The sequence below is a fragment of the Canis aureus genome, chromosome 37 (assembly GCF_053574225.1).
Source record: "Canis aureus isolate CA01 chromosome 37, VMU_Caureus_v.1.0, whole genome shotgun sequence".
NCBI classification, from domain to species: Eukaryota; Metazoa; Chordata; class Mammalia; order Carnivora; family Canidae; genus Canis; species Canis aureus.
In genome coordinates this window covers 18631422-18653936 of record NC_135647.1, presented here as the reverse complement: position 1 = coordinate 18653936, position 22515 = coordinate 18631422, and the positions used below count along the sequence as shown (strand labels likewise).

At 39.3% G+C, this 22515-nt stretch overlaps 1 protein-coding gene and 1 pseudogene across 3 annotated transcripts; one reads left to right on the top strand and one right to left on the bottom strand.

Moving 5' to 3' along the window:
- On the bottom strand, nucleotides 1-22377 carry EEF1E1 (eukaryotic translation elongation factor 1 epsilon 1). Of its 3 annotated transcripts, none has more exons than XM_077886106.1 (4): nucleotides 22218-22377; nucleotides 16914-17114; nucleotides 10566-10661; nucleotides 1-281 (listed from the first exon to the last, which is right to left on the bottom strand). In XM_077886106.1, the coding sequence occupies exons 1-4, from the start codon at nucleotides 22359-22361 to the stop codon at nucleotides 141-143; spliced, it is 582 nt and encodes a 193-aa protein (XP_077742232.1). In that variant the 5' UTR covers nucleotides 22362-22377; the 3' UTR covers nucleotides 1-140. The 3 variants fall into 3 exon arrangements, with proteins under 3 accessions (XP_077742232.1, XP_077742234.1, XP_077742235.1); XM_077886109.1 differs by lacking the exon at nucleotides 1-281 and adding an exon at nucleotides 5976-6608; XM_077886108.1 differs by lacking the exon at nucleotides 10566-10661.
- On the top strand, nucleotides 14286-15097 carry LOC144306654 (rRNA-processing protein FCF1 homolog pseudogene; annotated as a pseudogene).
- Nucleotides 22378-22515: the final 138 nt, after the last annotated feature.

The window sequence follows — 22515 nt, the reverse complement described above, 5'->3', positions numbered from 1 at the left end:
AACATTCGGACATAAGTTTATTCCATCAACTTCAGCAAATAAAGAATGACTGTGATTCAATTTACATTGGCTCTCTGGTCCAGAATACACTTTCCATTTTAAATATTTGTGATCACGCTTCTGTATGTCATCGATAGCTTCTAGAGAGAATTAGTATATAGTCTGTTCTTGAGGAAGACAACAACGGACAGATGTTGCCTGATTCCTGGATAATGTTGAATGTGACAAAACCAGCGAGACACATTAAGATATTTCTCCTTTTCTTGAACTGTGAGGTCAACCTAAATAGAGATTAAAAACACACACAACACAGTGCGTAAGAATAATTATCAGTATCATTTGCGTAGAAGATAAACACTCAAGAAAAGCCAACATATTTAGATGGGAGCAAAAAGTTTCAGCCAGTTAGAAGAGCCATTCGTTTAATGCTTTTATGTTCTGTTCAACACCAGACACGCTTTTTAGAGAAGTCTCGGATTTTCAACAAATGCAAAAATTACATTAACCCAGCATCTGGAGGTCCAAACAACACAGGACTTGTGTTTCCTTTGTGCCCCGGGTTCTTGGTTGCGCCGCTCTGAAGAAGGAAGAGGTGGACCAGATGAAGAGTGGTGGGCAGCAAAGCAAGGTGTATTGAGCAAGAGTATAAAGCTCCTGGAGAGGGAGGGGGGCGGAGTAGGCTGCCCCCGGAGTTTCTAAGTTTAGGGGTTTTAATAAGCTCTTCTGCAGAACTATCTTAAGCAATCAGGGTGTGCTGAGTCATGCCAACGGGGGCTTTGGTCACATATCTGTTGACCTATTAGGTTAATGTCCATGTGCTGATGGTCTTTTCTTGTTCACATTTGTGGGCTCAGGTCTTAACTGCCTCTTGCCTGTGATACTGACAAATGCATTTGTGGTTCATTGTCTTATTTTAGGACGTTTTGGAGAAGTCATTTCTGCAAAGGCTGCAGAGCAGAATGTCAGTGCAGTTTTATCTTAGCTGTCCTGACTCCGTATTTTCCTGTTGGGGAGCCTGGCCCCGACTACCTAACTGTCTAACTCCTAATACAAAGAGCTCGTTTTTTACTTTTTGGAAAGGAAAATTTTATTTTCCTTTATATTTCAAAAGGAGAAAGGAAGAGAAGAGCTTCCAAAAGGCTAAGACATTGGTTCTTTCTACAACATTTTTTAGCAAACGTAAAAGCAAGGTTAGGATCTAACATTCTTAACAAGGCAATTCTATGTAAACTCATATACATACATTTTATAATTATATATATATTTATATATAAACTTTATAATATTTTATAAGGACTTAAACCTGAAATTTATCCCCATTCTTTACTCCCCCCCCCAAAAAAACTTAGTTTTTTATATGTATATAAATAAAATTTCCTTTCTATTAAATTCTGGGGAAAAACTACTCAAGACAATGACTTACTTAATTTCAAGAGATTATTGCCTAACAAGAAGGAAGAGCTGGCTATTTCCAGTGGCACATGCCTCAGATGAACAACAGATCTTCTCAACTGGGTTTGCTAAAAAGCTGAACTCTATCTCCAGTGGATGTTGTAAGTCACACAATTTCCTGTCAAGCTACAAGAATGCCCAGAGATTTGGTTAGAGAAAGGTGCAATAAAAACAGTTGGTACCTATTATTTTACTGGGCTTTAAGTCCAGAGTAGGTGATTCAGAGATTTGGACTAGAATCATAGAGAGCTGTCAGGTAAGAGAGAGCCAGCGGGACAGTAACTACCAGCTATGACCCGTGTTTAAAAGTCGTATAGCTATCTCCTTTTTCTGTTGTTAAAGCAACATTTATTCAACAGACATTGCTAGTCTCTGTAAAACTGACTGGAATATTTTTTTTTTTTTTGGAATATTTACACAAGGAAGAAAAAACCCCTCCTGTGATTCAAACCCATTAGTAGCCTGCTTGATGGAAGGTGGTTTAGTGAGACAGATGTCCTGTGGCTGGTCAGAATTGAGCATACTTGTGTCTACAGGCAAATATTCTGCTGTTACTGGGTCAACAAAACTGAAGGACAAACCACCATGGTACGCAAAATGTGTTGCAGAATACAAAATAATATTAATAAAATTCAAAGGTAGACACACAGTATTTTCTCAAAAAATCTGTCATTGAACTCCTATTCCCAGTTCATGTTTACTATAAGGCAATTTAAAAAGAAAAACTGATGCAAATAATCCTGCTTTCCTTAGATAGGAGGAAAAATTTCCTTTTACCTCTGATAGAAGGATACTATTGTATCAATATCTTATCTTTTAACATTGTCTTTGATGGCCTCAGACATCCAACTCTGCTGGCTCAGTTTACTTAAATTATTAGCAGGAGAGTCTCCTACTTCTGCTATCTAAAAAAATTTTAAGTTTCAGGTTTAAGTTCTTACTTGTAAGTGCTACACATATTATGAAAATATACTCATCTCCTTTAAGGCTGTGTAAGATTGCATCTAGTTATTAGAAATATATTACTCTGTTTCACCTACGCTATTGTTAGTCTATGGCATGGAAATAGAAAATTAACACAGTAGTCAAGAAAACTGGTCAAAAACTGGTCTTTTTTGATATAAAAGGTGTTTTTTATTAGAGAATTCATGGCTTTCACATGTGAAGAATTACCTTATGCCTAACTGTCTGGTCTGTACACAGGAGGCAAATAACCATTGCAGAATAAACTGAGTATCAGTTTATATTTCAAAAGGTAAAACACATTTTGTAAAAGAGCTTCATTCTTTTTCTAAATCTTTCCCATATGTGAACTTCACCACTGACTTCAAAAGAAGACGTAAGATTTTTAAAAAGCTCAACCACTAGTAAACATAGCTACAAATCTAATGGGAAATAGGGGCTGAGTTTTCGTCACCCACACACATATATACATACATTCGAAATCAACTTCAGCAAACCTTTCCCAATTATAAGGGAACAGCAAGTTTCACTCTCAAACTGATTTCATGTCAGTTGCTGCAATACAGGATTCATATCTGACCATTTTCTACAATTTACTCTTTTCAAAACTCATTTAAAAGTCTCTATTCAGCCACTTTGTGAGATGTTAATTTTTCTGAATGAATTAAAATACACTGAGAAGCATTTCCAGACAATATAGCACTAATGCTTGTTTGATCTTTGTGCAGATTGGTCACTCAGACTCTGGATCTGAGTCAAAGGGCAGTGTCTGCTTACTATTCATATTTCAGAGCAGAAGACTGGTTACAATGCTGCTACTTGGCCTATTATTTAAAATAGCAAAAACAACAGTAAGATACAACACACAGCAAAATCGATATTCTCCAATATAAAAATTTCACATTTAGAGTCTTTAGTATAAAGGGTTACGAGTAGACTCATGGCACGAAATAAATTTTTTTTTTAATTTTTTGGGGTGTACAAAGTAAGTTAAGGTTTATTTATTTATTTATTTCTTTATTAAAATATTTATTTATTCATGAGAGAGAGAGAGAGAGAGAGAGAGAGAGAGGCAGAGACACAGGCAGAGGGAGAAGCAGGCTCCATGCAGTGAGCCTGACATGGGACCCGATCCCGCTAAACCGCTGGGCCACCGGGGCTGCCCCAAGCTTTATTTATTTTAGAGAGAGCAAGTGAGTGTGGCGGGGACACACACACACACTCTCTCTCCAGCAGGCTCCCTGCTGGGCATGGAACCTGGATGTAGAGCTCACTCCTAGGACCCTGAGATCATGACCTGAGCTGAAAGCAAGAGTTGGACACTTAACAGACTGAGCCACTAAGGCACAAAATAATTTTTATTCCAAGAGCTTCTAAAGCTTCTTCTAACATTTCCAATTTATTCCAATAATTTTTAACTAGATGATCTATTTCAGAAAATGTAAATCTGTTCATTTTCCCTCAGAAAATTTTGTCAGAAATACACAAGAGTTTTTCCAAAAGGATCAGGTGATCACTTACTCTTCTTTTAGTTTAAATTGGAGCTTGTCCCTTGAATCTGAGAAAATTATGACTGATCTCTATTGGTTATCTCTGCTACATTTTTGGTAGATATTCTATTTCTGACCTTACTGTAAACAAAGAGAAGACAGATTACCATTCCCTACTCCCTCCCCCCAAAAACCTTACAGTTTTTTCTAGAACTTCCCAGATAGGATCCCCTGGGCCCTTTCACTTACAACACTGGTTTTCCAGCATCCCTCTCTACTCGGCTAGTTTCTTTTCCTTTCTTGCAACAGGAGACACAGTGCGACTTTCCAGTCACTATTTCCTGCTTCTTACTGGCCTCCATGCTACTGTGTCTGCAGCGATGAAGCTTGGATCTTTCTAACTAATCATCCTTTCTTATTTATATTGGTTCTCTACACCTAGTCTGAACCTTTAAAGCCAAACAGATAATACTCTTAGTCATTAATTTCCCATGGAGACACCACTTTAAGTGACCCATTCCAGATCAGGGTGAGAGGCTGGTCTGCTACCTTCCGGACATTCTTTACGGCTGGTGCTCCTGGACTGCATTGCAGCTGCTTCTTGTACTTTTCTTTCTTTCTAAAAAAACGACATACCTCCACTGGTGTTCCAAACTTCAAAACAAATGTATTTTAGTTGATAACTATCTCAGAGTCAAGCGGCACATCATGCTACAAAGGATTTCAATAATTTTGAGTAACAGCCTGTTCACAGGGACTGCTATCTACGGGTGAAATCACTCTCAGAAAGCAACGAGTCAGTGAGTATGATAATAAACAGCCAGCCACATAACTGGCAATTTCACAAAGGAAGAACAATGTAATATTCTCAAAGAGAATTAAGATAGACCAGATCTGAAAATTAGGAGTAACTTAGCCACAACTAAAATTGGGCTCCAAATGAAACAAAATACTGTGGGATTATCTGATGACTTGAAGGTTCCCTGACTGCTGTCTTGTGCATGGTACTGATTACTTATTAAGTATTTTTTTTTTAAAGATTTTATTTATTTATTGAAAGAGAGAGAGAGAGACCATGAGCAGGGAGAAGGGGTAGAAGGAGAAGCAGAATCCCCACTGAACAAGGAACCTGATGTGGGGCTCGATAACAGGACTCTGGGATCATGACCTGAGCCAAAGGCAGATGCTTAACTGACTGAGCCACCCAGGCGGCCTGATTACATTTTAAGTATTTAATAGCAGGAACAAATAAATGAAGGAATGCGTGAGGGCAAAAATAAATATACTGCCAAAGCAAACAGAGCACAAGAAACTGTCTGATGAATGTGAGCAGGTAACCAATCTGAGCTTCACATCTACTCTGCCTAAATTTAATACTGAATAATCACCTTTTTCTCATCTGGATATAGTTACACCTAACTCAAGAGGGATGTCATTTAACACCACTGTCCAATTATATCACAGTACAGGTTTGAGTCTGTGAGGAGTTCCTTGAGAAGGTGTTTATTTCTTTGATGTACTTTGCCTGCATATGGACCAGGATAGGAGAGATGCTTTTGTTATGGACTCATTTCTTGAACCCAAAAGGATGGCGAGCTGAATGATTTATGTATTATTATATTCGTTTTTGTTTTGAAAAAAAATAAGCATAATATCCTTCATCATAATATCCTAGTCACTACATGTAAAGAAAACATATATTCCCAAACAGGAAATATAAAAGGGCACGTATCACTAAATATTGTTAATGTGACCTGAGTTTTAACATGTTGCACTGAACAAGACACTTCTAAGACCTGCTTGAAACCCAATGCCCCTCAGGGTACCTAGACTCATAATTAAATAACTTTGTAGCTTGTGATATGAATATTTTGCCTTATAGAATTTTGACCTTGTTCACCATGCTGGCCCAGAAATTCCAGACAAGCTCCCTCCTGACTATTTCCTTTCCCTACTGCATGACCTGCATAAGCCGGAAGAGAGAAAAACACAAATACACACTCGGTTTGCAAGAGTTATACTTTATTACTTTTTTTTTTTTTTTAATTAGATGGGGAAATGCTGTCCTTCTTAATAGGAGTTCAATGTCACAAGAAGCCAGGCCTTGTGAAGGTCCCAACAGGCCTTCACTAGCCGGCTGACAGCATCATACATAGGATTAGAGATGACATTTCTCCTAATGCAAGCTTTAAAACTAAGTAATGCCACATTTAAATGTTTTAAAGATGTCTCCAAGGGTGCCGTTGTTAGATATAAGTTTTTTTTAAGCTCCCCTAGAAAGTAGCCATGCTTTTAACAGTGGACTCTCTAAGTCAAGTTATGGATACCTCCTAGGTGTGTCACCAGGATGAAAATATGTAGATATCATAACAGCAAACTCTTAGTTTGGAGGCTTTTGCATTTTAAAATGAGGTTAAAACGTGCCATGTCACCATTCTACATTCAAAAAAGTGACTAAAATATGTTGAATCTAGAATGGAATAAAAGGAGGCTGGTTCGATCAGATTATATCAGCTCTACTTGAACTGTCTTCACATTCAAATAAGATGATTTTAGAGTTAATCATACTGAAGTATAAAACTAAAGATAGCATTACAATGATCTACAACCTGAAACAGGAAATACAGGAGGGAGAGACTGCAAAGTCCTGCTGATCTCGGTAAGCATTTGGTTGCATGATGCATTGTGCTAAGAGCTGGAGAGCTACAAAGAGAAATATGACACGATTCTCTTCAGTCCTCTTATTTTGCTTCAAATTGTGAGTTATTTATCTCTTCTATGTACAAGGAACATTTGTCCTACTTTATTCTTATTGTACCAGTAATTATGAATAATAATTTTTTTTAGGATTTTATTTATTTATTCATGAGAGAGAGACACAGACACAGGCAGAGGGAGAAGCAGGCTCCAAGCAGGGAGTCCAACGTGGGACTCGATCAGGTGTCCAGAATCAAGCCCTGGGCTGAAGGCGGCGCTAAACCACTGAGTCACCCAGGCTGCCCGTGAATAATTATTAATAACCTTCCTTTTACTGTCAAAAGTATTATTCTGGATGAGAAATCATATGGTCATCCTACTTAAATGCAAGATTTATATTCAAACTTATCATAAGGTTTCTAAAACAATACAAGTTCCCTTAAATAGCCAGACATCTGAATCCTACAGATATTTTTCTGACAATTTCATGATTCTACATTTTACTTTGTTTTTTTAACTTTTCATGTAATATTCTGAGCAGAAATCAGCACTTTGCCTTACTCAGTTCTTTTCATGTGAAACAGTCATCTCTTTGAAGAGATCAAGAGTTGCTTGAAAAGAGGTTTTTATATTTGTTTTATGTCTCTCAAGGACTGTAGTATGGACACATGCAATGAATTCAATAAGGACTGTTGGGCTGAGTGAAGGATCTAACTAGGTGGTTGCAGCAATAATGTTATAGAACTGAGCATAATCCTTCAGGGATCCTTTTTTTTTTTTAAGATTTTATTATTCATTCATGAGAGACACATAGAGAGAGGCAGAGACACAGGCAGAGGAAGAAGTAGGCTCCCTGCAGGGAGCCCGATGTGGGACTCGATCCCGGGACCCCGGGATCATGACCTGAGCCAAAGGCAGAGGCTCAACCACTGAGCCACCCAGGCATCCCAATCTCTTGGAGATCTTAGAGGAACAATGCTTCATAAGTGGAGTAAATCTAACTAAGGAATTAGAGCTTGTATGGGGGATAAAGAAAAACTATCATACATTATGGTATCCAGCAGCATGTAAAGGTGTCCCCACATACTGTGCACAAAGTCGATGTTCCTAAGCCTTAATTTCCTTCTCTATAGTAGGAGGATGATACCACTAGCCTCATCTCCTTTAGAGTTATTTATTTTTTTAAATTTTATTTATTTATTCATGAGAGACAGTGAGATAGGCAGAGACACAGGCAGAGGGAGCAGCAGGCTCCATGCAGGGAGCCCGATGTGGGACTTGATCCCGGGTCTCCAGGACCACATCCTGGGCTGAAGGCAGCGCTAAACCGCTGAGCCACCCGGGCTGCCCTCCTTTAGAGTTATGAGGTAGAAAGAAAAACTATACATAAAACTGAAAAATCTAGAGAAACCCGTTAATTAGGTTATTCAATGTTTACGGAGGGGAGTGCAGACTATATGCATGTGGGAGGAATTATGTTGGACAGGAGTGTTACACATAGGAATTGCTGCAGTCTCTCGCTCAAGCATCTATCTATCTATCTATCTATCTATCTATCTATCTATCTGTAAAGATTGTATTTATTTATTCACGAGAGACACACAGAGAGAGGCAGAGACATAGGCAGAGGGAGAAGCAGGTTCCCTGCTCATGACTTGAGCCAAAGGCAGATGCTCAACCACTGAGCCACCCAGGCATCTGTAGCAGCTTATGATTTAAAAGACAGAGAAGTTTTCCAAGGATTAGAGTACACAGTGAAACAAGCCAGAGCTGAGGGAGTGTGTGAGGCACAGAGGAATGAGTACTTCAGCACGCTTCAGGAGCCTGAGGGTGCTTCACCAGGAAATCAGTGCCGTAGCTGAGTGATACTTGGTGACATGTGAACAAATCTGGGAGGAAGACAAGGCTGGGCCCAGGGAGCAAAAGAGAAGAGCACAGGCTGAGAGATCAGGGAGTCTGTTGTGGCTGAGAGAGAGGCATGTGGGGAGAACGAGGGCAATGAGGTCGGAGGCAGAGTCAACATGAAGAAGGGGCTCCCATCCTAGACAGCAAAGAGGTACTTGGTTATTCTGAGAAAAGAAGCCACATCATGAGAAAAATCGCTGCAGTGGCAAAGAAGACGGATGAGAGAAGACTGGTGGCAGGAGGCCATTTCAGTAGCCGTGACAGCAGATGACGAATTCTGGAACTAGGGCAGTATCACCCAGGATCACAGGAGGACACGTGTGAGAGGCATCCAGGAGGTGGAAACAAAAGAATCTGATTAACTGGACACACAAGGTGCAGAATACAGAAAAACGGACAGGTCATTTTTTTCCACGGGGAGAAGATGGGTGTTGGGAAGATGTTTTAGGTGCAGAAAGACTTAAGGAAGCACAAGCTGTGGAGCGTTTCAAACTGCCTGGTTTCCAGACCTGGTTTTGCTACTAACTGGGTCATTGGAAGGAAGGTATCAGAGCTCTTTGTGGCTCTCTTACTTCCTTTGCAAATGGGGATGATAGTAATAGCACCTACCTCATAGGGTTGTTATGAGGATTAAATTAATTAACATTTAGGAAGCACAGAGAACACAGCCAGTACCATATAATTGTCTGTAAATAAATTGAAGAATTAATACAATTTAGAGACTGACCATTGGGTACCTGGGTGGCTTGGTCAGCTGGGCTTCTCTTGATTTCATCTCAGGTCTTGATCTCAGGGTGCTGAGATTGAGCCCTGATTTGGGCTCTGCACTCAGCGGGGAATCTGCTTAAGGATTCTCTCTCTCCCTCCCGCAACTCACACTCTCACTCTCTCTAAAATATATAAACAAATTTAAAAAAAATAGAGAGACTGACCAGATAAAAGGAAAAATTGCACATATGGGAAAGAAAGGATACAAAATTGGGGCAGAGAGGGGGTAGGAGGGCAGCCTGGGTGGCTCAGCGGTTTAGCACTGCCTTCGGCCCAGGTCATGGCTCTGGAGACCTGGGACTGAGTCCCACATTAGGCATCCTGCATGGAGCCTGCTTCTTCCTCTGCCTGTGTCTCTGCCTTTCTCTCTCTCTCTCTCTCATGATTAAATAAATGAAATCTTAAAAAAAGGGGGGGGGGCAGGAGGGTGAGTTCAAGTAAGAGGGCAGAGGGAGGAGACAAGACAGATGAGGATGAGTGTTCAGGTGGGGTGGGAGATGAGGGCATTCAAAAGAAAAGTCTCAAATTTCTAGCTCAAACAGGGAGGACTGCTGCATGATAACTGAAGATAAAGGGAGAGGGAAAGAGTGGGGTTAAGGAAAGTGCTAGAAGTCTGGAAGTATGCCTGGGAGGAATGAAAGATCTGATCCGTAGGAGAGCCTGGCTGAAACTGAATAGTATAAATTTATAGTGGCACCAATCTGTGGCTTTGGGATTTCTCCAACAGATCTCAGCCTGGATATGGGATTGAAGGCGATTATTAGAAGTGACCAAGAGGTGGGGATTTTCAGGTAAAGGGTGGTGAATGTACGGTGGAGCAAAGCTGAAGACACTAACAAAAGTATCAGAAGTTACACAAAAGGGGATCTAGGTTGGATGGGAAAAAAGTACCTAAGTTTGGAAAATGGGAAGGAATCTAGTTGCTTCAGATAATGGTGGGATTAGTGAGTAAGAGATTAAAAGCTAAGGATTAGAGGCCGCACAGAACATGGGGTACTGGAATTAAGATGTTACAAGGAGTGGGACGTGTTGATGGGGGCCAGGTTATGACAATCAAGTTCAAAGGGCAGCAAGAGAAGTAGTTGTGAACAAGAGTAGAAACAACAGGAAGCAAACAGGAAGCTACTATATTTGATGGATTTGTGGAAGGAATACGTACATAAGTACCTTGTATAAAAATAACTCATTTTTATTTGAGAAGGCAAAAGTGCAAAAATGACTTAAATTTAAGACAAAAAAATCATTCTGAACATTACAGAGGAAAAAACTAATGACTATTTAAATACTCACTATAAAGCGATGAAGTCCGTAGTACAATAGGATATCTGCTAAGGTAAAGTTATATCCTGTAAGGTACACTTTATCTTCAAGATACGAATTAAGATCCTAAAACAAAAACAAATATATAAAATTTTAATTTAAAAAACAGTAATAATTGGGGCCCCTGGGTGGTTTAGCACGTTAAGTATCCAACTCTTGATTTCGGCTCAGGTCATCTGATGAAGCCCCACAGTAGTCTCCACACTCGGTGCAGAGTCGGCTTGAGATTCTCCGTTTCCCTCTGCCCCTCCTTCACCTCCCACTCATGCATACGCACGTATGCATGCTTGCTCTTTCTCTCTCAAATAAATAAATATTTGGAAAAAAAAAAAAAAACCCTACCCAGTAATAATAGAGTTAACTATCATATCATTGGACTTCAAACATTCAGAAGACTATTAGAAAACAAAACACTGACTTAATTTGATAAATTGAATCTGACATTCATAGACTAAGTTTTATTCAAAAGAACAGATAATATGTCAGTCAACTCATTTTTAAAAATAGGGCAAACATTATTAATCTTATTTTATTTTAAAGAAATAAGAAAACTTTAAAAAATGCTATTCAAAATGCCATCTATGACCATTTCAAAGACACCAATTTTGAGGAAGGGGAGATCATTTTGTAAATTATGTTCATGTTAGATTTACTTTTTCTTTTCTTTTTTTTTTTTTTTTTTTTTTTTTTTAAAGATTTTTATTTATTCACGAAAGACACAGAGAGAGAGGCACAGACATAGGCAGAGGGAGAAGCAGGCTCCATGCAGGGAGCCTGATGTGGGACTTGATCCCGGGTCTCCAGGATCACACCCTGGGCTGAAAGCGGCGCTAAACTGCTGAGCCACCCGGGCTGCCCCAGATTTACTTTTTCCATTAAAATATAAAAAGCTCTTTAACAACTCTCTTAAGAGAATTATAGTTTATTGATTTGCTGCATTTTTTATATATGTATATTTAAAAGTTTTTAATTAATGTTACCATTTAGTCACTTTTAAGTGTATAATTCAGTAAATATCAGGGGTATCCACACTGTTGTGTAACCAGTCTTCAGAATTTTTTCACCTTGCAAAACTAGAACTCTATCCTATTAACACCTCCCCACTTCCCCCTCACCCCAGACCCTGGCAACCACCATTCTTTCTATTTCTATGAATTGACGACTTTAGATACTGCATGTAAGTGGAACCATAGGGCATTTGTCTTTTTGTGACTAGCTTATACTTACCATAATACCCTCAAGGTTCGAATTTTCTTCTCTTTTGAGGCTAAATAATATTCCATTGTTTATATATATACTTTAATCATCTGTAAATGGACGCATGTGTTGTTTCCACTTCTCAGCTACTGTCAATAATATTGATATGGATATGGGTGTACACATTTCTCTCTAAGGCCCACTTTGAATTATTTTGGGTATATACCCATAAGTAGAATTATTGAATATATGGTAATTCTATTTTTAATCTTTTGAGGAACCAGCATATTGTTTTTCATAGAGCTGCACCATTTTACACTTTTAACTGGGTTCTTAGTTTTTTTGTTGCTGAGTTGTAAGAGTTCTTTATATATTTTGGATATTAATTATTTATCAGTTACATGCTTTGCAAGTATTTTTTCCCATTCCATGGGTTGCCTTTTCATTCTGTTGATTGTGTCCGTTGATGCACAGAAGTTTTACATTTTGATGTAGTCCAATTTATCCATTTTTATTTTTGTTGCCTATACTTTTGTGTCATACCCAAGAAATCACTGCCAAATCAAACAACGTATTTTTTCCCCTAGGTTTTATAAGAGTTTTATAAATTTAGCTTTTACATTCAGGACTTCAATCCATTTTGAGTTAATTTCTATATATCATGTAAAGTAACATTCCAACTTCATTCTTTTATAATTGGAGATCCAGTTTTTCCAAAAACTGCAAGACTCCACAGGGTTTTTTCTGTTGTTGTTGTTGTTTTAAATATTTATTTACCTGAGAAAGAGAGAGAATATATATGCACGTGTGGGTGTGCTGAGTGTACAGCCCTGTGCAGAGCTCCATCTCACGACCCATGAGATCATGACCTGAGCCAAATGAAGAATCCCACACTTAACTGACTGAGCCACCCCTGAAGAACTCCAGTTTTAAACACCAAAGCTACAGAAAGTTCTTTGCCATTTGTTCTCCAAACTATAATCATCAATTTTCAAAGGACAATGTTAAATATACACAAAATAATTGATTTAAAATCTTTAACAACAAAATACTAGTAAGCACGGAGCTCCCTCAGTGCCCAGTAGGTACTTTGGAAGGAAAAAAAGAATTAAAGTACATTAAAAAATGAAATAAAAATCTTAAGAGATCCTAATCTAAATTAGAAGTAAAGTCTGACAGACCAGTATGAATGAACCAATTAGCTTCCTGAGAAAAGAAAAAAATGTAGATTAAAAAAAAGATAGGAGTACTTTGGATTCCTCTCAAAATTAACATGTACTTTAACAGCACAGGAATTCATGCTGCATTCATTACATTACATTAAAATCAAATGAGATAAAAGATTCATATAACTTTTAGACAAAGATTTATAAATCAGTTACATGGATTCCTATCAGATATCCTCAGAGGGCCCTCTAAGGACTAGTTATCCTTAGTGGTCAGTGGTCAATAGTACTTATTCCAGAAAAATTCCGTAAACTGGAGAGAACATTTTGTTTTCTCAAATCACATCCCAAATGCCTGGCAAATGGTAGTTCCCATAAGTAGTAATTATTTGCTGAACTGAATTTAATCTCTTTGAGTATGCCCATGTCTTCATCTAAAGACCGTAATTTTCAAAATGCTATATAAACATGGAACTGCTAGGGGTGTTACAGATGAGGGCATAAAGGAATATGGACAAAAAGGAGACAAATGCAGAAAAATCAAAATAAAGTTCGGGTAGGGAGGGTGAAATGGACTGGCATATAAGAAGCTACCACTTAAATTATATAGTGATCTGTTGAATGTAGATGGTTTCTCTCTAAATGTCTTAAAATGAAACAGCTTGGATAAAGTTTAAGAGTAAAATAAAATTATCTTCGATTTTAAGAAGCATTTTTAAAAAGGTCTAAATAATTTAACATTGCTTTTGTTAAAATAGAATCCATGTGTAAGTTTTAGTAACAGAGACTCTAAGGTTACTGTCTTTAAAACATCTTTATAATTAAGTATATTTTTCTTAGTGATATTCAAATTTTCTCTGCTATATTACAGAATTTCATATATTCAGAATATTCCCAGAATTAACAATGTTCAACTCCTTTGTTTTAAATAAGACTTTCCCGTGCCACTTCCAAACTTTATCAAGTATTCCCCCTCCTCTAGAGTTCTACCTGAGTTTTTTTCCCTAATTAGTATTACATTTTCTAGCAACATTAAAAAAGCAGTATAATAAACTATATATAAGCTATATACCTTCCATCTAGATTCAATATATTAGTGCTCTGCAATGCCTGCCATTTTGAAATTATGTATTACCTTAATTATGAGCCATTTGAGCTTAGAGTCGTGGTTTTAGCCTAAAATGGAACTTTAGAGAGTATGAAGTAAAAATAAGTAATACAAAGAAAAATAGCCCAGTATTAAAGGGGTAAAGCATACATACAAGGAAATTTTTAAAAATGATTTAGGATTCCGGAAGAAACAAGGGTGCGGCGTGAACATGGGAAGCAAAAGAAAGCAAGAAAGTATGCGATCATGAAGCGAATGCTTAGTCTCCGAGATCAGAGGCTTAAAGAGAAGGATAGATTAAAACCTAAAAAGAAAGAAAAGAAAGATCTCAGTGCACTCAAGGAAAGAGAAGTCCCCCAACATCCTTCCTGCTTATTCTCCCAATATAACACACAGCTGGGCCCACCTTACCACATCCTGGTTGATACCAACTTTTCCATTAAAGCCAAACTTGACTTAGTACAGTCAATGATGGACTGTCTGTATGCCAAGTGTATCCCTTGTATAACTGACTGTGTAATGGCTGAAACTGAGAAACTGGGGCAAAAGTATCAAGTGGCTCTAAGGATTGCCAAGGATCCAAGATTTGAACAATTGCCATGCACACACAAAGGAACCTATGCAGATGACTGCTTAGTACAGAGAGTAACTCAGCACAAGTGTTACATTGTGGCCACAGTTGACCGGGACCTTAGAAGGATCTGGAAGAGCCCTGGAGTTCCCATCATGTACATTTCTAACCATAGGTACAACATTGAGCGGATGCCAGATGATTATGGAGCCCCTCGGTTCTAATTCTTAAAAGATAGTTTTTCTGTCTTCTTATACCAACTTTTTCTGTTGCCAGTTCATATTAGCAATATGCTATAGTATGAATTATTCTTCTTACCCATTTGCTCTGTTACGAGCTGAGTATGGTTAAATATATTCATTTTTTGATGTTTTGAAATCAGTATTTTATATCATTTTAAGTATTGTTGCATCTTTCTATAAATCAGATGATTGCTTGTAAAAAAAAAATAAAATAAAAATAAAAATGATTTAAATCCTGGTACAACTATATGATGCAATACTCACGGGTTCTCAAAAAGATAGTATAAATCAGTACTTTGTGGACACAAAAGATGTTCACAATACAATGTCAATGAAAAAATGCAAGTTACAGTGTCCAACAGGTGCCCACTTGTAAAATAAAAAACACATGTCTATACGGAAAGGAAAAGCATGGAAGATCACAAAGGGAGTTCAATAAGTATTTGATGATTAAATATAAGTGTTATTAGCACTTCTCTTTTAGTGGAACTACTAATGCTTGGAATTTTTTTTCCTTATTTATAGCTCCTAAATTTTTATAATAAATTTTTATTGCCTTTAAGACAAAAACAGCAAAAGGCAAAACAAAACAGAAAACAACCCTTTCTCATCTATGCTCATATGGCAAAAATCACACTGTAGTACATTATGTATAATGTACATTATACATTTGTCTCCCCCACTGCTCTGAGCTCTGCACGGGCAGGGACTGTTACTGTACCACTGGCCCTTAGAACCGCATCTGGCAAATCAGTGCAGGTACAGATAAGCAAACTGGCAGAGCAAGGATGACAACCAAATCATCTGTTCCCTTGTACATTTCAAAAATGGTACTATCTCCAGAGTCTCTTGATTGGAATTACAAATAATATTTACATATCCCAAATACAATGTTTTGGTAGAATTACTTCCATGTTCTTAATACCAAATCTCTGAATACAACTTTGAATTTTAAACCTAATTCAGTGAAATCCTGTTCGTATCTTTTAGAACTAAGTACTTTATTACTATCCTTTCTTCTGGAAAATTATGAGAGAGTTATATTTATATTTTATTTGGCTGAAATCCTTATATTCCCTTAGAGGAAAGACATGCTTGCTTCCCTCTGGAAAGGCTGCTGAGCATGGCAGAGACCAGTGGGAGCGGTCAATATGGATATTGAGCATGAATAGACCTATAAAGGTACAAGTTCTAAAATTTATTTTCTACCAGTTCTCTTGATAGCTATCAAAAATATAGTTAAAACCATTCTCCCTAGAGTGACAAATGAAATGCTTTCAGTTCTATGAGACCTTCTTGCACAACTTACACTATCAATTTATATGATGATGGGAATAAAATCAGAAAACAGAAGGGATTCCTGCAGTGATGTGTGGTTGTCTGGATGATTTCTAAATTTCCTTCAAATTCTAAGCTTCTATTAAAAATTTGGTTTTAATCTGCTTTATTTTTATGTAAATAATAAATATTATTTGGAATGTTTTTCACTGCTGGTGACTCTGGTTCCATATTCAGCTTATACCTTGTACCAACAGAGCCTTTCATTCTGATTTTGCTTCTTTGGAAAGAAAATACAAATCTTAAAGCAGTAAGTCTCAAGGAAAAAAACATGGGCTTTCTCATTTCTCAGATCAATCTAACAGTTTTTCTCAGTAGCTCTCAAAGATTCTGATTCCCTTCTTGCCTTTGAGAAAGTATTTTACTGCTGAGTGGAGAAACTAAGTATTAAAGACATCACATTAAAAAAAAAATCATACAAATAACTGTTGACTGTGTTGAGTGTTTACAACAAGCATATAGAACAAGGACCCATATGTGTTAGGGAGAGAGGTGGTCAAGAACATTTCTGGGGAAGGGGCTGAGATCTAAGGGGGAAGGCGGGCATAGTCCTGTCTCCAGTACAGGTAGTAACAGGTAAAAACTACCCTAAGGCAGAAGGAAACAAGAAGGCCAATGGCTTTGGCTAGTGAATCTCAAGGGGGAGAGCTTCCTGCTACTAATAGTTCATGCATTTTAAAAGAGAAGTCACAGTACCTTCAACAGAGTGCGGATATCATCTTTATTGGAGTGTCCATCTACTCGAGTTACCCTGTATTCCAACCACTGCTGAACGATCGCTTTTTCTTCTGCAGTGCTCCCAAGCAAATATTCTTTGTTGGCCTGCTTGACAAGATGAGCTGCTATAGTTGTCAGTCCTGTTAGACTCGGACCATTGTTTGTCTGAAGAACTGGAATCTTAAGAAAAAGAAGTTCTTCAGATAAATTTAAAACACAAATACCATCATGACCTTAAATTCTTCTTCTTCTTTTTAAAGATTTTATTTATTTGAGAGAAAAAGATAAAATGAGGGAGGAGGTAGGGGGAGAAGGAGAGTCCCCACTAAGCAGGGAGCCTGATGTGGGCTTCTATCCCAGCACCCTGGGATCATGACCTGAGCTGAAGGCAGACGCTTAACTGACTGAGCCACCCAGGTGCCCATGACCCTAAGTTCTAAGTAATCACTAAATCTCTCACTGTCCTTTCAAACACCCTGGGATTCTACTCTAAAACACTAAATCATATTCAAACGAAAATCAGGAAAATAGTAGTTATGTTATTTACAATTTGATAACAGATGTTTGAAGTAAAACCAGTAGTAACATTGCAAAAAATCAATATATTTCTATATAATTTACAACTGTGCGTATACAAGAGGAAAAAAAGGAAATCCTGGAATACTGCATTGATTTTAGTCAAGTTTACCAATACTCTAATTTTAGCAAGACGAACAAACTTAAATCTGACTTCTGTAATAACAAAAGGATACAATTATAGTAACAGTGACTTAATGTTGATGTAGTTAGAACCACCAAATGAGATCTGGCCTGGTTTTAGTGATATGTGATCTAATGTAATTCACTATCTCGTTAATTAGGTAGATATGGACTGAGACAGTGACTTGGTTGCCATGAACTGCATATCCATCAATTTTGGAATCATTTAGAGTGAAGTCACTATTGGCCAATATTTCATATTTTAAAAAATGTTCCGAAATACAGTTGAGGCCACTGATAGTAGCCCGGGCTCAGGTAATCATCTGAAAAATAATCCTGTTTTTGTTTCCCTTATTAGAACGGCAATACAAAGGTTCGGATTGTAAGAAATTGCCAATTAATTTAAATGTTCTTGATGCACAACCAAGCAAAGCACTATGAGAAATTTAAAAGAATATGGAAGGGATAATCAGACTGGGAGACTGACCAGTTACAAATAATAATATACAATCTAAACGACTCAAACAAACCAAAAAAAGTATTTTCTTGGGAAGACAGATGGTTTTTGCAGTCATTAAATAGTATCTTGTACTTGTAAGATGATTTACACCTTGCAGGGCACTTCCCTGCTCACATCTAGGTCAACAGGACTCTGGGAAGTATAGAGATTAACATTTTACAAATACAAATTCCAAGGTTATCTCCTACATGTTATAGGAATTAATGAAAGGTACTCTGATTTTCTACTTCCTTACCTACTTCCCACTCACTACTTAGCTTAATTTTCACTTTTGCCTTTACACTCAAATGAAGCCTCTACCTCTATGATCACCAATAATACTCTTTCAAAAAAATGCACTGAAAGAAAATAATAAGGAAATCCCCTGGGGGTGTTGGTTCTATTGTTCTATTCCTGGTTGGTTGGTTCTGTGTGAGGTTACCCACCTGTGTTCACTTTGTGGGAACGCATCAAGATTTATTTGCTTTTCTGAAGGTATGTTATACTTATAAAACAAAACAAAAACGGAAAAAGAACTTGCAATCAATGAGTGTGTGAGGGGAAATGACATTTAATTCTAAAGAGAATTATTTGTAAAAATAAATTATCCACAATCCTACACTGATAACTCAAAAACTTCCCAGTTACCTTCTCATTGCATCTTCTAAGTTGGTAATTTTGTCATCATCGTATGGACAAAGAACCAAGGTCACCTGCTTTGTCATGGCAGGATCAGAGTTTAAATAAAGTAAGATTGACTTGAAAGTCCCTTGTCTTTGCTTCATACAGCCTCACGTACACAAATCTTAAGTAGTTGCAATTGTGAGACACATACTTTTTCCATATTCATGTTAGGATGCCATGGTCTTCTAAGCAATCACTGACGATGGCAAATGAGAACTATTACAATGTGCTGATGTACTATAATTTAACGAACCATTCTCCTAAAGCTGGACCTCTGGATTTTTTTCCATTTTTTAAAAAATTTCCTTAAATAATCTCTACACCCAATATGGGGCTCGAACTCATGACCCTGAGAGATCAAGAGTTGCATCCTCTACTGAGCCAGCCAGACTACCCTAGATTGTTTTCAATTATGTAGTCCCCTCCCCTTACCTGTGGGGAATATGTTCCAATACCCCTAGGGGAGGTCTGAAACCATGGATAGTACCAAAACCTATATATACTATGTTTTTTCCCTATACATAAATATGATATGATGATAAAATTGAAGTTCTAAATTAGGTACAGTACGAGATTAACAGCAATAACTAACAATAAAGTATAACAATTATAATATATTGTAATAAAAGTTATGTGAATGTGGTTAGTCTCTCTCAAAATATCCTGTTCTACTCAACTCACACTTCTTGTGATGATGTAAGACTTCAAAATGCCCATGTAAGCAGATGAAGTCAGGTGAATGACGTAGGCATTGTGACCCAGTGCTAGGCTACTCCTGACCTTCTGACACTATGTCAGAAGGAGGATGATGTTTCTGGGCATAGCTAACCCTGGGTAACTGAAACTGCAGATATATATATTTTTTAATTTTTATTTATTTATGATAGTCACAGAGAGAGAGAGAGAGAGAGAGAGGCAGAGACACAGGCAGAGGGAGAAGCCGGCTCCATGCACTGGGAGCCCGACGTGGGATTCGATCCCGGGTCTCCAGGATCGCGCCCTGGGCCAAAGGCAGGCGCCAAACTGCTGTGCCACCCAGGGATCCTTGAAACTGCAGATATTGAAACCACGGGTAGAGAGGGTGACTACTATATAGTTGATAATGTTACAGGGAATGCCTTATTGCTTCATGTGGAGAACAAAGACAAAAGAAAAAAAATTGTTTCCTTGTGATTTGCAGCCCATGTTCAAGACAGGCAGAGTGATATTCCTCTAGGAACTCAACTGCCACGATGTTAATACTTTGCTAAGGGCAAAACCCAACTTTGGCTTAACATTAGCCCGACCTCCAGGATCCTTTAAGTCTTCTTTAATGTATAAAAATCCCTTTTGGAACTTCCTTTATCTCTACCCCCCAAGATATATATGTTGGCAATCATCCTCCAAGAATATGGCCCACTGACATACATCTGAAGGGTCTTAGGGGTTTTACTAGACAGTAGTAAATGACCTTTTCCTAACAATAGCTGACCTCCTCAAGGTCCTGGAAACCTAGCTTCCAAATGCCTTAGAGACCTACACTCTCCCTAACCCCTTCCCAACTTGAAAGTACAAAAATCAGACACTCCTCACAACCCCAGGGCAGCTCTTTCTGCCCACGGTTCTGTCCCTATGCTTTAACAGAGCCACCCTTTTTGCATCAAAGATGCTTCAAGAATTCTTACTTGACCATTCATTCTAGGACCCCAATATTTTCACATCATTGCTGGCTTACTGCCATCAGTGGGCTCCTCCTCCCACCAAATAAATAAGTAAATACATAAAAAGACTGAATCTTTTCATATATTCCCATCCCTTTCTCCAAACATATAAATAGAAATTTTTAATAGCTGCCCTTTGCTGAGACCCCCCCCCCAAAAAAAAAGTTTAAATTAAAATAAAATAAGAAACCACACTCTGAATTCCAAAGCCCTCCCAAGAGGGCTCAAACTATAATTTTGGGCTTACTTTGTGTTGTAGCACTTCATGTGGATCTGCTTCTTGCCCCAAACGTCCCAATTTTCCGTAATTTTGGTCTTATATGCTTTAAACACCAGCTTCTCTGTGCATTTTACAAATCTGTTCTTACAATCGAAACGAATTTTCTCCCCCTCATTCTTCAACAACGTTTCCTCTGTTTAGTGTATATTCTATTCTGCCTTAAATTAATTGCCAATGTCGGTTTCTCATACTAGATAAGCTTCCTGAGGGCAAAATTCCTGACTTGGCAACGTTCTCTAAACAAACAAACAAACAAACAAACAAACAAAAAAAACAAAATAATAAAAAAAAAACAGAAACCAAACTGGGGAGCAGCTGGTAAAGGGAAGGAACCAGAATCCGCATGAGGCTGGAGGAAAAAGCAAAAGCATGAGGCTTTGTCTCCAAGACCTTTCACGGTTTCAGTTTAACTGATGTGTATTGACTGCTTCTCGCATAAACCAAACGAAGAATGAAAAACTAAGAACAAAAAAAAAGAAACATCACATGGGGAAAAAAAAAAAAAATCTCAAGGGGGCCCAAAAACGCTCTCTCCCCAGAGCAGCCTCCCTACCATCATCCTCCTTTCCTAACGCATTCCATCCACGTCCAACCACCACGTTCACGAAGCGCAAATGCTCTTCGACGCCTGAGAAAGCCGAGTCCAAGAACCTTACCAACTTCAGGCTGTATTAACCTTCCCCTTCGTCCTGCGCACGTCGCACACTGAACTCGAGCAGCTCAGGAAGCAACCTTCCTGGAATCTCCTACAGGCGGGACCAAGGCCAACGATCTGCAGGCTCCGCTCCCACGTAGCACTTTCCACTTACTGCCGTTATTAAAAAAAAAAAGAGCAGCCAGGTGTGTCCTCCTAGGGGGACAACCCGGCTCCCCGAGGAGGGAGGGGGTCGGGCTTCTCCACCGCAGCTGCAAGCGGCCCCCGGTCCCTCCCACCCGGCACGGCGCGCCTCGGAACGCAAGGCCGGGCTGCAGCGAGCGCTGTCACCGGACGCGAATGCGGGGCCTCCACGCTGGTGTCCGGGCCCTGCTCGCCTTCCCCGGACAGGACGACAGTCTCCGCGGTTCAAGGGATGCCCGGGTGGCTCCGTGGTTAGCGCCGCCTCCAGCCCGGGGCGTGACCCTGGAGACCCCGGATCGAGTCCCGCATCCGGCTCCCTGCCTGCATCTCCCTCTGCCTGTGTCTCTGCCTCTCTCTCTCTCTGTGTCTCTCATGAATAAATAAAATAAAATAAAAAAAAGAAAAGGTCAGGCCAAGCCGGAGCGGGGCGCAGCCAGGGCCGCAGGAGCCCGAGAGACGCCAGCCCGCCCGCCCCGCGGCGCAGACACGTGGGGAGGACAGGACCGCATCCTCCGTCTCCGCCGGCCAGCCCGTCTTCCCTGCGCTCCTGTCCACCGCTTCCCCTCCACTCCCCGCTTCTCACCTGGCGCTCGCCCTGAGCGCTGTATTTGTTCCCTTTACTCAGCCCCAGGGACTTCTCCAACAGCGTCAACTCCGCGGCCGCCGCCATCTTCCGGCAGGAGCTGCTGGCAGGGGCGGGACCAGGACAGCAAGGCTCTCCCCCCATTGGCTGGGAGGGAAGGCCCCGCCCCCTCCCACAAACGTGACCAACTATTGGCTGAACGTAAAGGGGGCGTGGAAAACGCGCCTGAGCGCGGGAGGCGGGACCAAGGTAAGGGGCGGGGCGGGAGGATGGGGGTGAGACAGGTGGGGAGGTGATG